Consider the following 18,956-nt stretch of genomic DNA (forward strand, 5'->3'; position numbering starts at 1 on the left):
GTGAATTCGGTGACTGGTGTTAACGAGGAGAAGATCTCGGAATTGAAAAGCAAAATCGTGTTACTGAAGAAGGCACCGAATGAATCTGATCCTGGAATGGTCCCATGTTGGGGAAAAGGAGAGAGGGTTCCATTTATCATTTTGAGATTGGTTTCTGATATGATATCGACAGAAAAGGAGCGAATCGTAATTAATCATACTCTTTGTAATATGTTGAGGACTGTTATGGAAATTATGCCGGATGATTTGTTGCCGGTTGTGTCCCTGACAGGCAAAGAGATTGCACCTAGTCGCGAGGGACTGGAGCTGGTACGACTTGTACGGAATCATATTCAAAGATCTCGGTCAACGCAGACATACGCCAAACGTGAATATCCGCGGAAGCCACAGGCAGAACACCTGGTAGAGAGAGCCAATCTCGAGTGGAGTTGGGGATACTGCTTTTACTATTATTATAAATGCTCCTGCTGAGGCCTTTGGAATGACTGAATCTCATGTCAAGAAGCCGTACGAGGAATTGAGAGATCAGGGTCTTGTCGCCAAGGCAAGCCGTTCATCTCAATGTATGATACCCAAGCCTCATCCATTAACTGTTACCAAAACTTTCGATACATTTCGGCTTATTGCTGTGGAATCTGGCAAGGACAGTCATAAGAAGAAAAAGAATTGGATCCAGGCACTTGTTGTTGCAGCCCCTGACTGTGAAGCTCAATATTTGATTTGTCTTCTCCAGTCACGGTTGCGGATTGGATCCGCAGGGCAGACTCTCTTAACTGGATTGGGACAAGCTGCTGTTTGTAACAATGACCCACATCCTAGACCAAACATTCAATCCCCTTCTGATTTGGACAAGGCTGCAAAGATTGTGAAACAAGTTTACTTCGTACTTTCCTATTTATGGTTAAACTGTTCCTGCGCTGCGTCATAGAGACGGACGTGTCAGAATCTTCCAAATACATGCGGCTTCACTCCAGGCGTCCCAGTCGAACCTATGTTAGCAAAACCAATCGAAGGGTTCTCGGATATTTTAAATAAATTCCAAGATGCGGAGAAATTCACATGTGAATATAAATATGATGGAGAGCGTGCCTAGATGCATTACATGGAGGACGATTCTGTTGAGAAATATAGTCGAGACACTAAACACAACACCCAGATGTTTCCTGATGTTGTTCTTGCGGTTTTAAGATTAAAGAAGCCCTCTTTAAGATCTTTTGCTCTGGACTGCGAAGTTGTTGCTTGTGAGCGGGAAAAACAGCAAATTTTCCACTTCCAGAAACCTCTCAGCGTGATGTCGGTCACAGCAAGGTTGTTGTCTGCATGTATGCTTTTGACACGTTGTATCGCATTGGCCAACGGCTGTTTCAGCAACAACTGAAAGCTCATAGAAAGCAAACTTAATGATTCATTTTAGGAAGAGCCTTGATTTTTTCAGTTTGCGATAACTTTAACCGTCTAATAATGCCTCATACAAAAGTTTCTCGCTGCTGCTGTTGGGGCGAGATGGTGAGGGTCAAATTATAAAAAAAGTGGATCGGGTGCCACATATGAGCCTTTAAAGCGGTCACTTTAACTGGGTAAATTGGAAGAAAGATTATATTAATGGTATTGGAGACTTGCTAGATTTAGTACCCAATGCCCATTGATGCATTTCATGGGGATAAGAAACGTACAGGTGTTTATGGTGCCTTTCTGTTGGCATGTTATGACAGCAATAACGAAGAATTTCAAAGCAGTTGTGAAGTAGGCATTGGATTTTCTGAAGCAATGCTTAAACCTCAAAGAATGTTCGTCCGGTCTCCGTTCAAACGTGATACCCCAAATGCAAATACCAGCATTGTTACGGGTATGCAGCAACAGTTACAATCAATCCAGCTGCAATTGGCATCGTGGCTCCTGATAATGCGATTTCTCTTCGGTTTCATCGCCTGATTCGTGTTCAAAAAGATAAAGAGTCCAGAGCAGGCAGCGTTGCGTTGCACAAATATTTGATTTTTTTTTTCCTCCCAAAGTTAGTTTAGTATTAATTATTCTAATGTCGTTTTCCTCAATTAGTTAAGTTATGAATTATGAAACTTATGTAAGGCTCACATTGAACACATATTCAAACACTGAAAGCATCCATACTAATTTATTACGTGAGCAACTAGATACACCAAATATGATCTTAATTTCTCAGTTACTTCTCGAATATAAATGGGTAATTTAAAAAAAAATTCATGTTGTTGGGAGGTAAATTTAGAAGGTTATTTATGGGCCAATAACAAGTTAACACATGGTGAGGAAAAAATGACACCTCAATCGTCCCACACGAACCAATCAGGGATAAGAACAGTCTTAGTACAATTAATTTATTTAAGAAGGCAAAAATATAATAAAATAAGAGATATTTGGGTCTCACATGTATTTTCTAAGAGTGCTGCTATTTAGCAGCATGTCCTCTCTCTCTTCCGAAAATGAGCACGTGTGAATTTCAAATTGGACCCACAATCAATTTAAAAAATTAAATTGAACATGATGCGTGAGCTAATATAGCATTTAACAATCAATTTTTTTTCTTGTCCTCTCTCTCTCTGCATCTCTCACCTCTCTTTTAGCTGTGTATTTAACATGAGCCATATTCTGCATTTAACAAGGAAAAATCAATTTCTTATCCTCTCTATCTCTCTGCATCTCACTTATCACACAACTAATTTCTGCGTTTTCAACCGCTCGATTTCAACATTTCCAAAGTAAGACTAAAGGACGCGTGAAACGGCAAGCGCACGCTGCTGTTTCTGTCTCCTTTAGTCTTCCTTTAGTTTGTTTATCATTTTCCATTTTCTCAACATTAGCATCTATCAGTAAAAGTTGTATCTGTTAGCCTAAGAACAAAGGACTAATAGAAGATACCTGATTAGAAATGACTCCAATCATTTAAAAAAAAAAAAACAGATTTAAACTCTTATTAATTCAGTCATTCTCCCCATTATAATAAATTTATTTATTTAAATCAAATTAAAGCTGGGTAAGTGAAAACCACCAATTTGTTTGAATCCGATTCTTGCAAAAATTCGGTGAAACACACGTAAACGTTCTTCAATAGACCAGCTTGAATATGAATTAATTAGCCACAGCTCGACTGATCGTGACTAATAATCATTAATTGAATTATTTATACAGAACAGCTTCTTAATAGAGCATAATAGCATATGGCATCCAGCATCCTTCCTTCACGTGCAACCAAATGGCATTTCCCCTCTCACGCGAAGGGCGCATTTAGGTCGTGGAGTGGACCAATGCAGGCTCATTCCACCCCACATGCAGGGGCTCATTTAGGTGTATCATGATCCAACGTTGGCTTATTGATCCACGACGCATCTTTGACATGCAAATTCACAAATACGTAATCAACTTGATGCCCAAGAAAGTAACCAGGGACCAAATCAGTAATAAAATAGTTAAATTCTTTTTTCTTTTTCTTTTTCTTTTTGATACAGGTTAAATACTATTACTATCCAATAAATTGTGTTGAAATTCTGGGTTAGCGAAACAATGACATGCGGTAGTGTCAATCATCAAAACCCAAGCTTTTGACTAGCGCAAAAGTCAGACACAACTCTTAACAAGAACCGACATGCACACTTCCAGTTCCAGGCATGAATTTTCGTACTACATGATTCTTGGAGCGGGCAAGTTTTTCCACGAGTTGTTTGTCCAATTTCTAACCAAAATGAAAAGCCTAACAAAAGGAGATAAAAACTTTATTACATGTGTAATTAATGTTACAAAAGAAGTTTCAGACTACATATCATTTACATACGAGAATCTTTACAGAAGTGTCTAATTCCAAACCATCAAAACTTAAAATAAAAGATCTTTAGTTCACGCTTATATTGGCAGTTAAGTTTACATCTTAATACAAAATTTAAGACAGGACAACCCTTTTCTTTCTTTTTTACAAAAAATAAAAAATAAAAAAATAAACTCACGAACAGGTTAGTGATTCTGTGGCTGTGCCCCATCCAACAAAGAATCAAGGCGTGTCAAAACGTCAAGTAATTGTTGATGTCCAAGGACGTTGAGCGTGGCATCAAAATCGTGAGCATTCTCGGACAAAACAATTTCTGACTTTTCACTCTCTTGAATCAATTCACAAAAGCCGACGCAATTTTCATCATCGAATGATAGCCCCTCGACAAAACTCAACTCGAGTCTGTCAAAATCTTTGACATTCTCGCACAACACAATCTGTGTCTCTTCACCTTCTTGAATCAATTCATCAAATGCCAGCCCCTCAACAAAACCCAAATCGAATTCCGCATTTTGATGGACATTATTGCACCGGACATTCTGGGTTTCTTGAACCGATTCAAAAAAGTTACCGTTAAAGTCATCCAAATCAAAACCATCAACGAAACCCACCTCGAATCCCCCATTTTCGCACAAATCCGTCTGGGTTGCTTCCACTGATTCACAAAATTCTCCGTAAAAAACATCAAAATCAATACCGTCAACGAAGCCACCCATTTCGAATTCCGCATTCTCGCTCCTTTGCTTCCTCTTCCCCAAGGCAGTACTCTTTTTATTACAGGATTTTCCAGGAACAGAGCAGTTCTTGTACTTATCGATCAAAGACAAACAAGAATTGCGGTCTTCGGGCCAGGAATCAAAAGAATTTGAAGATGAGTCATCTTCTTTGCAGAGAAACAGAACCTCAACGTCACAAAGAATAGATAACTCTTTGGCCTTCCTCTTCAAACATTCAAATCTCTTCGGGTTCTTCTTCTTCTTCTTCTTCTTCTTCTCGTAATCTTTATCCATTTTCCCTTTTTTTTCTTTTTCTCGGTTGAGATTTTAGGGTTGCAGAGTGAGAAAGAGTGGAAAAGAGACTAAGAAACAGAGAGAGAGAGAGAGAGAGTGACTCTGATGAACCGCCAGCGCCAAGGCTTTATATAGTGTTAGTATGTTACCGTTGGAAAATTATTTCAAATTAGCTGTGCGTACGTGCATTTGTTGTCATTTATTTAGTAGTATCTTATTGTGATTTTTTTTAAAAACAAAAATGAGATTTTATTTACCGTTTTCCCGTTAACAATATGCATTTAATAATCTTCTTCAAAATCAAAATTGTTTTTTTGGGTGAAATTATGTCGAAAATGCAATCCCTTGAACGTATATTCATGTTTAAAAGAATAATTGAACCGATGAATATTTTATTTTGTTAGTTTTTTAGGAGCTTTTATTTATTTTATTTTTTAGCATACTTCTTCAGTTTCTTTATTGCGTTGGCTAGTCCCATAGACCTATACTCCGATTTGGGATTAATTCTTATTCGGGCCAATATTTCCTACTAAATATAAGTAGTCTTACACAAAGTCATCAAAAGTGATTTTACCGGGGAGGGAAAAAAAAAAACTTTGGAGTAAGAATGCTCGAAAAAGACATCCAGATGTTTTCTATTTATTTATTTATTTTTATGTAATAACTGCTGCTGAATTTCTTCTTTTTTAATGTAAAAACTGATTTTGTCTATTTCAATTAATATTTGTTAAATTATTTTAACACTCTGGAGAGAGGAAAGAAAAGGAATTAAGAAAAATGGCTTAAACGCAATGAACAAACTCATTCAAGACTCCAGAAGACATCCAACTCATAGGTAGCAAAACCACCAAACCTCCATCACATTTCATTTGTAACAGTAAGTTAATATATTGCTGAAAGGGCAACTGAGTAATGATATTAAATGCTAATTTCAAGCTCTCAAATACATAGATCAAATTTGACTGTGATTATTATCAAGTACAAAAAGAATGAGCAAGTAGTTCAATAATGGAGCAAACCTACAGTGTGATATAGCTTACATGGAAAAAATCGTGCTCCGGTGTCATATCTCATGCAATACAATTTCAATCATTTCCATGCTACAGCATCAATCTCATCTCTAGCAGATTTGTACAGTTCGAGCCTTTTAGCGAGGGTGGCCCTCCTATCCATGAGCTGTGGGTCCTCATCCAACATTTTACCAAGTCGCTCCTTCTGCATATAACACAGAACAATATTGTTGTCAAATTATGAAAGACAAGCCACCCCATACACATAACATTGACAAAAGAACAAATTGATAGACTACTTGGCTGGTAATGTTACATCACAATTGGCACAGATTGTTATACCGGTTCACATATAGGCTCATGCCTGGCTTGTCAATGATTGTTGAACAGTATATCCTAACAGATGTTAGGATGTTTTTCCTACACGTGAATGCTAACACACACAAACACATGTGGTACATGCATGTATCTATTTAATACACATGCAAAGAGCACATGTGTTCATTCAACCATTTCACCAAGCAAATCATGGGCTGGATTTTTGCCCATGTAAAAGAGGAAAGAGATATTCTGGTTCTCGACTTTTTGACAGAATAAAATCTTAGAAAATAACATAATTGAATTAAAATAGGACAAGATAGGGGAGGTTAATAATTCTTTAAGGAGAACTGAGAAATTCAGACTAGAGTCGGAAAGTAGAAGAGACAAATCTATTGGGACTTTCTAACTTTGTCTAGGTAAAGACCTTGTCAGACACCTACTGCCATGTATCTGTTGTTTCTTTGTCAACTAACAAAGAATTCACAGGTGATGGCTTCCATAGCTGGTCAGGTCTCTCTTATAGGTGTACAAGTGGCCTCCAGACCAAATTAGGAGGGCTGGGGATTAAGCTGCAGATGAAAAGACAAAAAAGAAACATATATGTGCAAAATCAAAGACATGTCACATGTAACCCGTCACTCTCCCTCCTTTGCTTTATTTCAGTAAAATAAATGAAGTTGAAATACTTTACCTCCTGCCTCCCGACATGCGCATAGAATTGGTTTAGCAATGATCTCTTGGCAGCAAGTACTTGACAATACACCACAGCCTTGGGAATAGAATTCTTCAGTGTATCGCAGACCATGCCAATATAACCACTGACGTTTGACCCTATATAAAGATTACAGGATGTGTCAGTATCTGACAATCAATTTTATTTTTTAGTGGCAAATTTTTTTCATTATACATTGTCATCTTGAGGAACTAGCATTTTGGGAACACTAGTATCAAAAGCGTTGAAGCAAGAAAACTATATCTCATGGCACATGAGACCCAAAGCTGAATACGTTAACACAGAAGCCGGAAAGTGAGAAAGAGAGTGATGAGAAGAAATAATAAGTGTCATCTAGATAAATCTAGGGAAATTTTACAAGGCCTCTTGTATATTCAAATCAAGTAGAGTGAGGTTCATTTGAGACGGATTGGTACTTTTCGTGGCAACAAGGTCCTTAATTCTCTGCATAAATGAATAAATTTGTGTATAGGATTAATTTTTTTTTTAAAATAGATCTTTTGAAGACATGGTGATGGAGCTCTAGTCCATCTCTTTTTGTACTTACTTTTGATAGTAATAAATTATTTTTCTTTTTCAAAAAATAAACAAATAAATAAATAAGAAAAAAGAAAATGCACAAGGGACCTAGCTGTCACAAACCAAATCTTTCAGGACCTAGAGTATTTAAGCCAAATGCATTATAACATAATCAATATAGCATGTTCAATAACAAAGCAATGCATACCAATTCTCCTAAAATGATAGTCAGAAAAACGTTCTGGATTTTGTGGTCCTGGTGGGGGTGCATTCCTGTCTGGTGCATTCTTGTCTGATGCATTTTTATCAGATGCACTCCTCTCCGGTTGTTCACTAAGCTTCCGGAAAAATTCAACTGTGAGGTAGCTAGACTCCATATCCACGAGCCTTAAAACTGTTTTCCGGCTTTCATCACGAAATTTTTCCAAAGCTTCTGTTGCTGCAGCAGCTATGTCAGATTGAAGAGTCGGAAACCGCTTTAACTCCTGCAGTGCCATGAAATAGCACTGGTATGAACTAAGCACATACATAGTAGCTAAAAAAAAGGACCAGTTATTCACTTGGGAAGAAACTGCTTCCATCACAAACAATATATGTTAGTTCTACTATACATGCTGCAAAACCCCATAGAATCAAAGAAGAGTAGACTGGCTCAACATCAATTGACAAATAGTTCATCTAACTAATGTATGCCATTCTCACTCTCAGCTCAAAATTGGATCCTAGCACCATTTCCCATTTCTAACTTCAAGGTAAGGAAATAAAGTATATCATTGGGATATATTTTTTATCAGGATATCCATTTCAAACTGTGATTATCTTGGAAGGTTAAAAGAGTTGTATCCTATTGTATGTCATAAGAACACTTCAAAAGGCTTAAAGTTGCATGTCAATATCTATGTACATCTGGTACACTGTCAGCAAATATATCTATAATGTGGTGTAAGAAGGGTAAAATACTTTCCACAAAAATCTACCAGGACACTTAATCTATTCCTCTGTTAACACTGATACTTCAAACCAAGCTAAATAAGAATGTCAAACCTGGTATTATGAATAATATAAACTCCACCCCAAGGTATATAACTTGAATAGTTTTTAACTTTTTCAATATGTCCCATGTTTTGCCAGTTAGACTGACAAGATTCAACACATGACAAACACAATTTCATTCACCTCATCCTTCCATCATCTTGATTTTTAAGGGAAAGATTTAAATGTTGAAACTCAAAGAGATGAAACAGAATCTCATACACAGTTACCATGTAAACTTACAGAGCCATTGAACAGAGAACTAAAGATAATTTCATCTTAGTAACTATTAAGTCACAAATCTAAAAAAAAATATTGTGTGATAGAGGACAAAAGATGATTCCAAATAAACAGTTTTATTTTATATCTAATACATAAGTTTTCACCACCAAAGACCAAAAATTTGCTTACCTCTGTTTCGGCTATTGATTTCCGTACAAGTTCTTTCAACACAAAATGCACCTGAAGAAGGCAATATTATGTAAAACACTTAATATAAGGAATGAGAGAAACTAAATAAATAAAAATAGAAGACAAAGAAGAAGGATTAAGTTCCATATTGGTTTCATGAGTTTGAAAAAAAGATAAAAGGATAAAAAAGGGTTATATTTTGGAATTTTAAGTTCATTCCATTTTTTAACACTTAAGTCCCTTGGTGAACTGTCGTAATTTTTCCCATATTCATACTTAATATAAGGAATGAGAGAAAATAAATAAATAAAAATAACAAGAAGACAAAGAAGAAGGATTAAATTCCATATTGGTTTCATGAGTTGGACAAAAAGATAAGAGGATAAAAGAGGGTTATATTTTGGAATACTTAAGTTCATTCCATTTTTGAACACTTAAGTCCCTTGGTGAACTGTCGTAATTTTTCCCGTATTCATACTTAATATAAGGAATGAGAGAAAATAAATAAATAAAAATAAGAAGAAGACAAAGAAGAAGGATTAAATTCCATATTGGTTTCATGAGTTGGACAAAAAGATAAGAGGATAAAAAAGGGTTATATTTTGGAATACTTAAGTTCGTTCCATTTTTGGACACTTAAGTCCCTTGGTGAACTGTTGTAATTTTTCCTGTATTCATAAGGGTATTCAGGTAGTGCCCCTTGTGTAAAGAGAAAGGAATCATCATGCGGCCAACGTGGCTCAAATATGAATAACACAGGCTAAACAGCAGCATGGCCAACCAGCCTTAAACTCCATTCACTATGCATTTTGCACAATGAATGCTTCCTCAGGTTATATACATGATGGTTTGGCACAAAACCCTAATCTTATAAAGTTAAGCAGACGGGTAGAGTCCAAATAACAATAGTTATGCACTACTATCCATAATTATAATTAATTTAAACACTTAAAAAGATGTAAAATGATGAACTTCGAAACAGCAAAAGTAAGAACATTACAGCATCCACAGAGGCTTCAGCTGGGCCTTTGAAGTAGCTGATAGATCCATCAATGAGTCTCCTATAACCTTGTTCTGGAGCAATTAAATGTGGCTGGTATCCATCAGCCTCCGAAACAACTTTTTGGACATTTCTAGTTGAGAGATGGCGATCAAAAGGGAGCTTTTTTAAAGCAGCTGGCAGTTGATGGTCAAACACTCCATATATTCGATCACCACCAGCCCTCCTGAAACAGTAATTTATGACATTGTCAAGAGACCCTTTAGAAATATGCTATAACAAATTGCATAGCTACTCCAACCCATTGTTCACATTCTTCAGACAATGTAATGTGCAAATGGAGCATTTTCTGAATATTATTTGTTCTTTTGGGCATTGATGTTCCATTAAGAAATTCATCTTAAAAGTTTAAGCTAATATGTGGAGTGCAGGGTTTCAAGCCATTGTACAAGAAGCCACATCCAATACTAGACCAGTTCAAGCTACTTTAAAGATATATTGTAGTACTTCCATAAATTTCATAATTTTTTACCAAAGTTAACTGCTAATAAGACAATACCTGCTTCAAATGTGACCAACATTTCCGAACATCTACCAAATAAATTTACTAGAATTTGTTAAATGGAACTGTCCATAACAAAACAGCCAAGCCTCCTATCTGCCAGTCTTACATTTGGTTTTGCTTTTGCAAGAGAATACCGTATTCAAATCAAATAATTGTACATCTAAACAAACATAATATTTACATACAACAAGTTGTTTCTTTCTTTCATATTTTTGTTCATTGACGCCCACCATGTAAACTAAAAGCCAACTAAAAACTTTACAAGTTCATATTTCAAAAAAGATTATATTTCCAGAGATGGTTTTGGAGGTCAAGAAGTTAACATTGTAAAAAGATACATCTAGATCTCCATTGTCACTATCGGGTTGGTGGTATCCAAATTTCACAATCCTTTTGCAAATGCTTTTTGTGTAAATTTTTACAGTTCCCTTTCTCATAAAAGTTAAATGTTAATCATGTCTAACAGATTAAAAATGAAGATATTCACATATAATGTACCATTCAGACAAATTCATAATGACTGCCTAGGTTGACTCAAGTACCATGTTGAAGAAGCTTGACAACCTTTCACCACAAGTTAGGTTAAAAAATTGATTTATAGTGTGAATTGCAACTCTCTTCAGCTAAATCTCAACATATTAATAATATCTGGAGGAGCATACAATTTCTTTTATAATAAAATAATAAGAGTTGGGGAAAAATGGATATTCATAAATGCAAGAGTTCCTCTAAAGAACGATTTCACGAGAAGAGAAAGTAGATTTAAAAATGGCAAAGTTAGCCATATATGCGCCAAAAATAGATTATTATTGCTAAATTGGATGGAAATGGTTTTTTTCCTTTGAGCAGGAATCATTATGAAGCTAGTTACATATCCTTTCACATCATTCTTCTGATTTTCTCCCCAACACACACACACACACTCAAAATTTTCAAAATTGCACTTATACGGTACAACAGAAAACAAAGAATTGATTTTGACTGTTAGAATGATGTTCTGCAATGTTGACCATCAAACAATATTTCAAAATACAACCTACACAAAATTATTCAAACATGAAACTGTCAAGAAAGGTAGGAAAAAGTTCATGAGATTACCCTCCATCAAGATGTTCCTTGAATACACGCTCAAATGCACGACACATTTCTAAGATTGTGTACAACTGAGCCTGCTCAGAGAGAATAGGTAAATTGAGTAAGTAAACTAGGACCATGAAACAACATTATTTCCAACGTACGTAAACAAGTTCCTCATGGGTCTAAATCATTACCCCTGAGTCCACTCCAATAGGCCTGCCAATCCGGTCCAACTCTGCATTAATCTCATCAATATTTTTATTTATTAAAGCAATAATACTTGGAATTCGCTGCCTGATAACACGTTCTAAATGCTGATAAGGGAAAAAGTGAAACAACAATTAAACATGAACAAGATTTTATAGCTTTAGAAAATCAACACTTCTGTAGTTTAAGGCAACTATACTGAAGACCATATGGATGGGGACAGACCTGAGACAATAGTTTTGCGAGATACTCGGAGCCCATTTTACTAGCCAAATGTCCATATTCAGGGCTAGTTTCAAAATATTCACGCTCCTTCCGACGAGCAGCAATCATGTCAACATTCTTGTTGATATCAGCTTGTGAACGATTCACAATTCCAACCCAGGGATGTTGAAGCCTGTACGACCTTCCCTCAAGAACCTAAAATATTTATACAAAGTAACTTGTGTTTATATTTTATACAAGTAAAATAATGGTCCAAGCAGCTGCGGCATTAAGTATAGCAAATTCCCACCTCCAGAGCATTAGTTCCCTTGTCCATTAGATCAAGTTTTGTTAGCACTCCAAATGTTCTTTCACCTAAACATAAAAACATGATGCAATCGTTAGCATCTTCATCCGTTATCATTGTTATTGGAAAGCAATGCTTCGGAAGAAGCCAATCATTCTAGCTTTAAACAGCAATACCTGTTGGATCAACTTCTCTGGCCAGCTTTATAGCGTCTGAAGTGGCAATATCTTGATTTGCAGGGGAAATGGCCAATATAATGCAGCTGGGCTACAACAATCGGAAGTATAAATATCGTTATTAGCAGAAGGGCCAGCCCACATAATGCAGCTAGGTTATAAAACCATAGAAGTGAAAAAGAAGACAGAATATGATGTATCGTTCAAAGAATTGCTTATTTTCCTACAGTAATAGACCCTTTATCTGTTTAAAGATGTCGTTCAAAGTAACATAAGGCTAACTCAAGTGGGGAAAAAAAAAAATATAAAGGCAAAGACAGAAAAGAAAGAACAAAAGTACTCCCCAAAGAAGTCAGGCAGATAACCAACAGAGGGAAAAGGACATTGAAGCAAGTGCTTTCCATGGCGAGGCTAAATCCCTAGATTCGCTCTTAAATTTTGAATCCATACAACACCAAGGTGCTAGCACAGTTTTTTCACCAAAGGATGACTAATTCAAAAGTTCAAGAAAGGGAATGTCTAAGGCAGTCATTGCAGCCCAAAAATGAACTTCAGTATCACAGAACATCACATAGTTGTACCCATCAGCATTTTATCTTCTCTTTTGGAAATCATATGCCTTTAATCAAATGCAATCAATTCTCACCTTCTCAACATAAGAACGAACCATATTCTCAATATCTTCAACTATAGACTCTGGCTGGCCCTCTACAAAAGTCAAAATTACATGATTGCATAATTGAGAATATATATTCATATCATTGAAAATCAAATCAAGGATTCAATGCCAAAAGTTCAGATTCAAAATAAATGGCGTTCTAAAAATTACCTACAGCAACCTTTGTCAAGCCAGGAAGGTCTATCAGGGTTAAGTTAACAACTGCCAAAAGGGGAAACAAATTTGATAAACAACCAAATGAGAAATCAACCCATAAATTCAGCTAACAAAACAAATGAGAATTTACAACAAGGAAATCTCATAATTGCAACTAATGAAAATAAAACTGACAAGGGCACAACAAATGAAAATTAAAAGTAAGATTGAAACTTCAGAATGATTACAAGAAATAATATATCACTGCCTCAAGCATATGACAGGCATAGATAACTGGCAATATGAACATGAATCATTCTTTAATGCACAGCCATAATGGAAAACCAATATGATTCAGATTTTGTCAGTCATTGCATTTTATTACTGGTAGACGATAACTGAAATCTGGTCCCTTCCCAGTTCCTCAACTGTTGGCTATAATATTAGTAATCAAGACATATTAGACTGCCTGCTCTTAGACGATAAAAATCATAGCCCGTAAGGGAGGAACAAAATCAGGAACTCAACCTTTCAAGTGACCATGAAAGCTACAGCAACAAAGAAACAGATGAGAACCCATGCTTCCATAGAATGTTGTTACATATATAATCATATGTAAGAGACGCAAACTAGTGCATTTTTAACGAGCAGGGAAAGATAATGAAACTTCTAAACCAAACATAAAAACAGTGTCCTGAAGGGTGGATCAGTCTTTCCTACTTGGGCAGGCAAAAAACATGAAAAAACTAAAATTCAGGACAATGTGAAACAGTAAAAAACTAGAGAAATTAAAAATGTGGTTGAAAACCTTCAAAGGAGAGGAAAATCAGAAAACACAGAAAAGGGAAGAATAACATAACAATATGAAAAAACTTTTGGCATTTGCCATATGCTGCCAAATACTATTGCAAATCAAGGTTGACAATTACATCAAGCATACACAGGATACTTAACAGACAATTCTTCTGAGGAAAACTGAGAGAGAAGAGCATACAGATACTCATAAGCATCATGATTATGAAGAAAACAAACTGGAGAACATATTTTATTGCAGCTTGCTTGCCTTAAACTCATTTCTTCATAAAATTTAGCAAGTTGTTAAGAGGAAATATAGATACAAACCATTTGGAGAATATATGCTTAGTTGAATAGGAATGTTAGAGATCTGCTTTGACTTTCCAGTTATGCGATCTGTTTCATCTGATATCTCCTTACGCACAGCAGCTGCATGAGAAAAACAAAGAGCCCATTGCTTGTTTTACATTTAGTAAATTTAAAATAAAATAATAAAAAAAAAACCTGATATTTGTTAATAATGTAGTGACACAATTATTCCATGAATGTGATTCATTAAAAATGTAATGGAGAATAAATAGGAAAGACATTCATCACAGATATAGTTTAACATGAGCTAATTGTACCCATGCAATTTTGACTATGATTTGGAGGCAAAGCAACCGATAATTCTCATTCCATAGACAAGTAAAAGACAGAAAAATCAATGAAAGATGTCAATAAACTCAAAAGATGTCAATAAACTCAAAGTGGTGCAATGCAATGTCTTATTGCTTTGCATACCATATTTGAGGAAATGATTGTTTGAAGCACATTCACTGTCGATGAGAACCAATAACAGGAAAATTAACTACAAGAAAGACCAAATGTTCTTATGGCCATGGCACATGATTATCAGTTACGTTGCTTATTATCCACTGAAGTGGACGATTAAGAAGAAATTTATTTTCTTTCAATGGAAAGATCTTTCAAATGCTATGGATAACATAAAAAGAAATTGTAATAATTATGAACGTCAAAGACAGATAGATACATCTCAAATTCTCAATGCTACAGATAACATAAAAAGAAAATGTAATCATTATGACCGTCAAAGACAAATAGATCTATGTCAAATTCTCAATCAGCAATATTTTATCAAGATTCAAAATCATTGTCTACTGCCTATGCAGTAATAATAAGTGAACCCAAATAGTCACCACGCTAAAAATTGCCTCTTCAATTCAACTGATTGATTTTATTTTTAATTTTTAATCTGTTAAATAATTAATACCTTAAAGGTCAAATCTGAATTTATAATAAGAGAACCCTAAAATCATACACAAAACACAGATGAAAAGAGAAGGTAGGTAGAGGTTGTAAAAAGAAATGCTTGCCTAGGATTTCAGCAAGAATATGTATTATATGGAGCTAAATGAGGCATAAAATGATTTATGTAGTCAGCCCATGTGACCCAAGTTAAGAACAAGTCGGAAAAATCTAATAATAAAATTATTCCTTAAATAAGCTGACCTTTCTTTATAGAAACTTATAGTACAGTATGTGGATTTGAATTCTGGCATATAAGCTCACATATAATATGGATGAAGTCCCAGCACACCTAAACCCTACCCTCAGCCTATACACTGACAGTCTCTGGACAACATTCAGTCTCAAAAGGAGTAAATGCTATATGTCTTATCATTCTGATGGAGTGCAACTGAATAGTTATGACCATGCCTACAAGTCTCAGGAAACACTGAAGTAACAAAGCCAGCAAGGATCTTTTACCAGGCAAAAGGAATTAGACTTTTGCAAACATTTTTTTTCTTTTTTTTGATAACTCAGACTCCCGCACTGACTGGGACCATGGATCCGCCCAGCCAAGCCCTAAAACTTAGGTGTGACCCCATGACCCGTGTGACAACAAAGGGTGGAATTTTTAAGCTCGCCAGAATAAGCACCAGATCCCAAGCCCTCAACCAACTGGGCTACCCCCTTGGGGCAGACTTTTACAAACATTTATAAGCTAAGTCTTCTTTTGAGAACAAAAATTGACTACCAAATTAATAGTTCTACAGCAGAAACTTAGCATACCAAAATCAGTAAACTTCTTCCTTGGTGCATGAAGAAACTCTGCATAATCAGTTCCCCCTTCTGTCTGATGAAGTTGCAGCACTAATGGCCTCCTTGTGACAATACCTTTTAGTTAAATAAAGACAAGATTAGAAGAAAGTAACTGTATAGAAAGGAAATAGATTATTCTTCATTGAAAAACTAACATGAATAAGCTAACATTATTCACATCCAATTCATCACTGACACGCATAAATTGACCACTAAGTAGACAGATCATGACAACTCCAATCTCTTTCATTACAAAACCCTATAAATGACAAGATCCCAAATGTCAAATTATTTCCTTTCGTTTCTGACAAACCATGCAAAACAAAAAAAAAAGAAAAAAACAGTCAACAACGAAAGAATCTGACATTACCGGATCCACGAGGCAGAAAATCTCTCCCAACAACGCTTTCCAAAACCGAAGATTTACCGGAACTCTAAAAACAAAAACCCAGATCAAAAACAAGAAAAGCACAACAACCCAGATTCCAAAATTTAAACTTTTACAGAATTAAAAAAGAATCAGAGAAATTAAACCTGGCCACCAACAACAGCGACAGAAGGCAGAGCCTCCCAGAGGGACATGCCCTCGCCGCCATGATCACCTAAGACAGTACAAGCTCTTTGGATTTTGTTGATGAGCCCAATCAAGCTCGTCATCGTCGCCATTTTTTCTTTTTCTTTTTTTTTTTTCTTTTTTTGTGGTCTTGGATCAAGAAATGCGAAGATTTGGATCAGAGAAGTAAGGCAATGCGGGATCAAAGATGCAGATGGGTTTAGGTCCGGAAGCAAAGCAAAGTGACAGAATGAGAATCGACGGACAGACGTTTATTTCAAGATTTAAGAAGTAGTTGCACCTTGCATTTGCATGTTGGAATTATATTTTGTTTTTTCCTTTTCTTTTTTTTTTTTTTTTGGCTTTTTACAAAGGCTAAGATGTGAAAAATAGGAAAATAAACAATTAATTTCCATTACTTTCGCGCCGATATGTATTAATCAACATATTTTGACTTTCAGAAGAAAAAAAATCATATATTTTGAAATTACCTATTGATCATGTGTATTATAATTAATAGGCGAAGAATTGGACATGTCATCACTCTTGCGTAAATTCACTCTTCACAAATTTACTGAAAAATAACAAATATATTTTACTTATTTTCAATTTTAGAAGAATATTTTCACTCTCTTTGCAAACCTTCTGGAGTGGATTGGGTCAGTGACTCATTTCATTTTCAACATCCCCTACTTAAAATTACTATCGAAAACCATAAGAGGGATCATTTTCAAGATCATCCAACCGAGTAATTTTGAAATTTAAATTAATGGTGATTTTACTTTATGAAATGAGAATGGGGTGGAATAGAAATGGACTGGAAATGAGAATGAAGAATAAAAATGAAATTTTAATGTTTACTTAGCAAAAATAAATGAGAATGAGAATGTGTTGAAATGTCGTTGATGCGTTTACTTGGCAAAATAAATGAGAATAATGAATGGGAATGATAATTAATTTACCAAAATATTCATAATATTAAATAATATAATATTCATTAACTAGATACATATATAAATATTATTATAAAAATGATATTAATTAAAAAATAAAATTAATAATAATAATAAATGTTAATAATGATAATATTAATAAAAATAATAATAACAATAATTAATAATAACTAAAATAATAAATTTAATAATAATAATAATGACATTTAAAATAATAAAATTAATTGTGATTTGAACGAGGGTAATTTAGAAAATATGAAAAAATTAGAGAGATACAAAAGTAAACATGGATTTCATTCTCATTCCCAACCCCTCATGGGAGTGGGATTCACATTTCTTATTATCAAATTGTGTGACACCTACACATTTTATTCTCATTCCTAAATTATATTTTGCCAAGCAGACATGAGTTTCATTCTCATTCCCTAAACTCTCGAGTAAACACACCATAAAAGGAGAATTTACTGGAATTAGAGAACTATTTTACTAAAAATGTATCATGTAAGAATTAATTCTTGCGTAGGATTCTATATTAGAATGAAGTATTGGCATCACTAAGAAATCCTCATGGAGATAATTAACTCAATCTAAGAAGAGTCACCCAACTTTTTATGAAAAATGGCCCTTGTCTAGCAGCTTCATTGTTACAAATTTAAGGATGGACTTTTTTTTTTCTGTTCTATACAGATGTTACTGACATTAAATCAGATATTACAGTTAATATTTATAATCATATTATATAACTGGGACCATCGTCATACATTGACACACTGAAACACTTCCCTATATATTTTAAATCAACTCTAATATTCGAGGGGTGCCTACTTCATTCACATTTCGTAAGGGAGAGACTGTCTCCACTCAATTATGTTGATAATTGAGGAAGTACTGAAATTAACCCCTATAAAACTCTTATGGAAGTTCGAATTCTTGCATTCAATATTATAAGTATAAGATTTTTTCTGTTGGACCAAAGGCTAATCAGTAAGGATGGACTTACTTGGTTCAGCTTCAATTCTTCGAAGAGGAGATGGATACACAAAAACTTCAATTAAATTTATTCCGAAAAAAGAAATCTACAAAAACTATTCTACATCACTACGTCAACTTATATAATATACAGACCTTCTTAATTTCAGTTATCTGCCCCACATAGGTTATCTACATTCACTAACCACAATTTATGAACTCTCACCACGGGGCTTTTCTCGCTGGCAACGTAGAATTGAAGCGGCAAGTACGACAATTTTCCACTGCCAATTCATGACAGACTGACAGTATCGCTATAAATTATTGACATAGTCTCCACAAGAGAAATTTAAGAATATGTCAACGTAAACTGTTGCATTACGCATCTCAAATTGAGGCGC

The 18,956-nt window shown here is 35.1% G+C and overlaps 1 protein-coding gene and 1 pseudogene across 1 annotated transcript; one reads left to right on the forward strand and one right to left on the reverse strand.

The window, feature by feature from the left end:
* The first annotated feature begins 234 nt into the window (after positions 1–234).
* LOC18052908 lies at positions 235–2,021 on the forward strand (annotated as a pseudogene).
* A 3,645-nt stretch (positions 2,022–5,666) lies between these two features.
* LOC18052910 (dynamin-related protein 1C) lies at positions 5,667–16,975 on the reverse strand. Its single transcript, XM_006448093.2, has 16 exons — positions 16,615–16,975; positions 16,451–16,514; positions 16,051–16,155; positions 14,302–14,403; positions 13,195–13,245; positions 13,012–13,073; positions 12,366–12,456; positions 12,193–12,257; positions 11,904–12,098; positions 11,666–11,785; positions 11,493–11,563; positions 9,830–10,055; positions 8,830–8,880; positions 7,595–7,871; positions 6,826–6,965; positions 5,667–6,018 (listed from the first exon to the last, which is right to left on the reverse strand). Exons 1-16 carry the CDS (start codon positions 16,744–16,746, stop codon positions 5,893–5,895), a joined length of 1,878 nt encoding a protein of 625 aa, XP_006448156.1. The 5' UTR covers positions 16,747–16,975; the 3' UTR covers positions 5,667–5,892.
* Positions 16,976–18,956: the final 1,981 nt, after the last annotated feature.

This window comes from Citrus clementina, unplaced genomic scaffold (assembly GCF_000493195.1).
Source record: "Citrus clementina cultivar Clemenules unplaced genomic scaffold, Citrus_clementina_v1.0 scaffold_2, whole genome shotgun sequence".
Taxonomy (NCBI): Eukaryota; Viridiplantae; Streptophyta; class Magnoliopsida; order Sapindales; family Rutaceae; genus Citrus; species Citrus x clementina.

Coding starts and splice junctions, on each gene's coding strand:
- LOC18052910 (XM_006448093.2), bottom strand. CDS start 16,746: ATGGCGACGATGACGAGCTTGATTGGGCTCATCAACAAAATCCAAAGA. Junction 11,564..11,665: donor CTATTGGAGTGGACTCAGGG/GTAATGATTTAG, acceptor CTCTCTGAGCAG/GCTCAGTTGTACACAATCTT. Junction 6,966..7,594: donor CTATCATTTTAGGAGAATTG/GTATGCATTGCT, acceptor ATCTTTATATAG/GGTCAAACGTCAGTGGTTAT.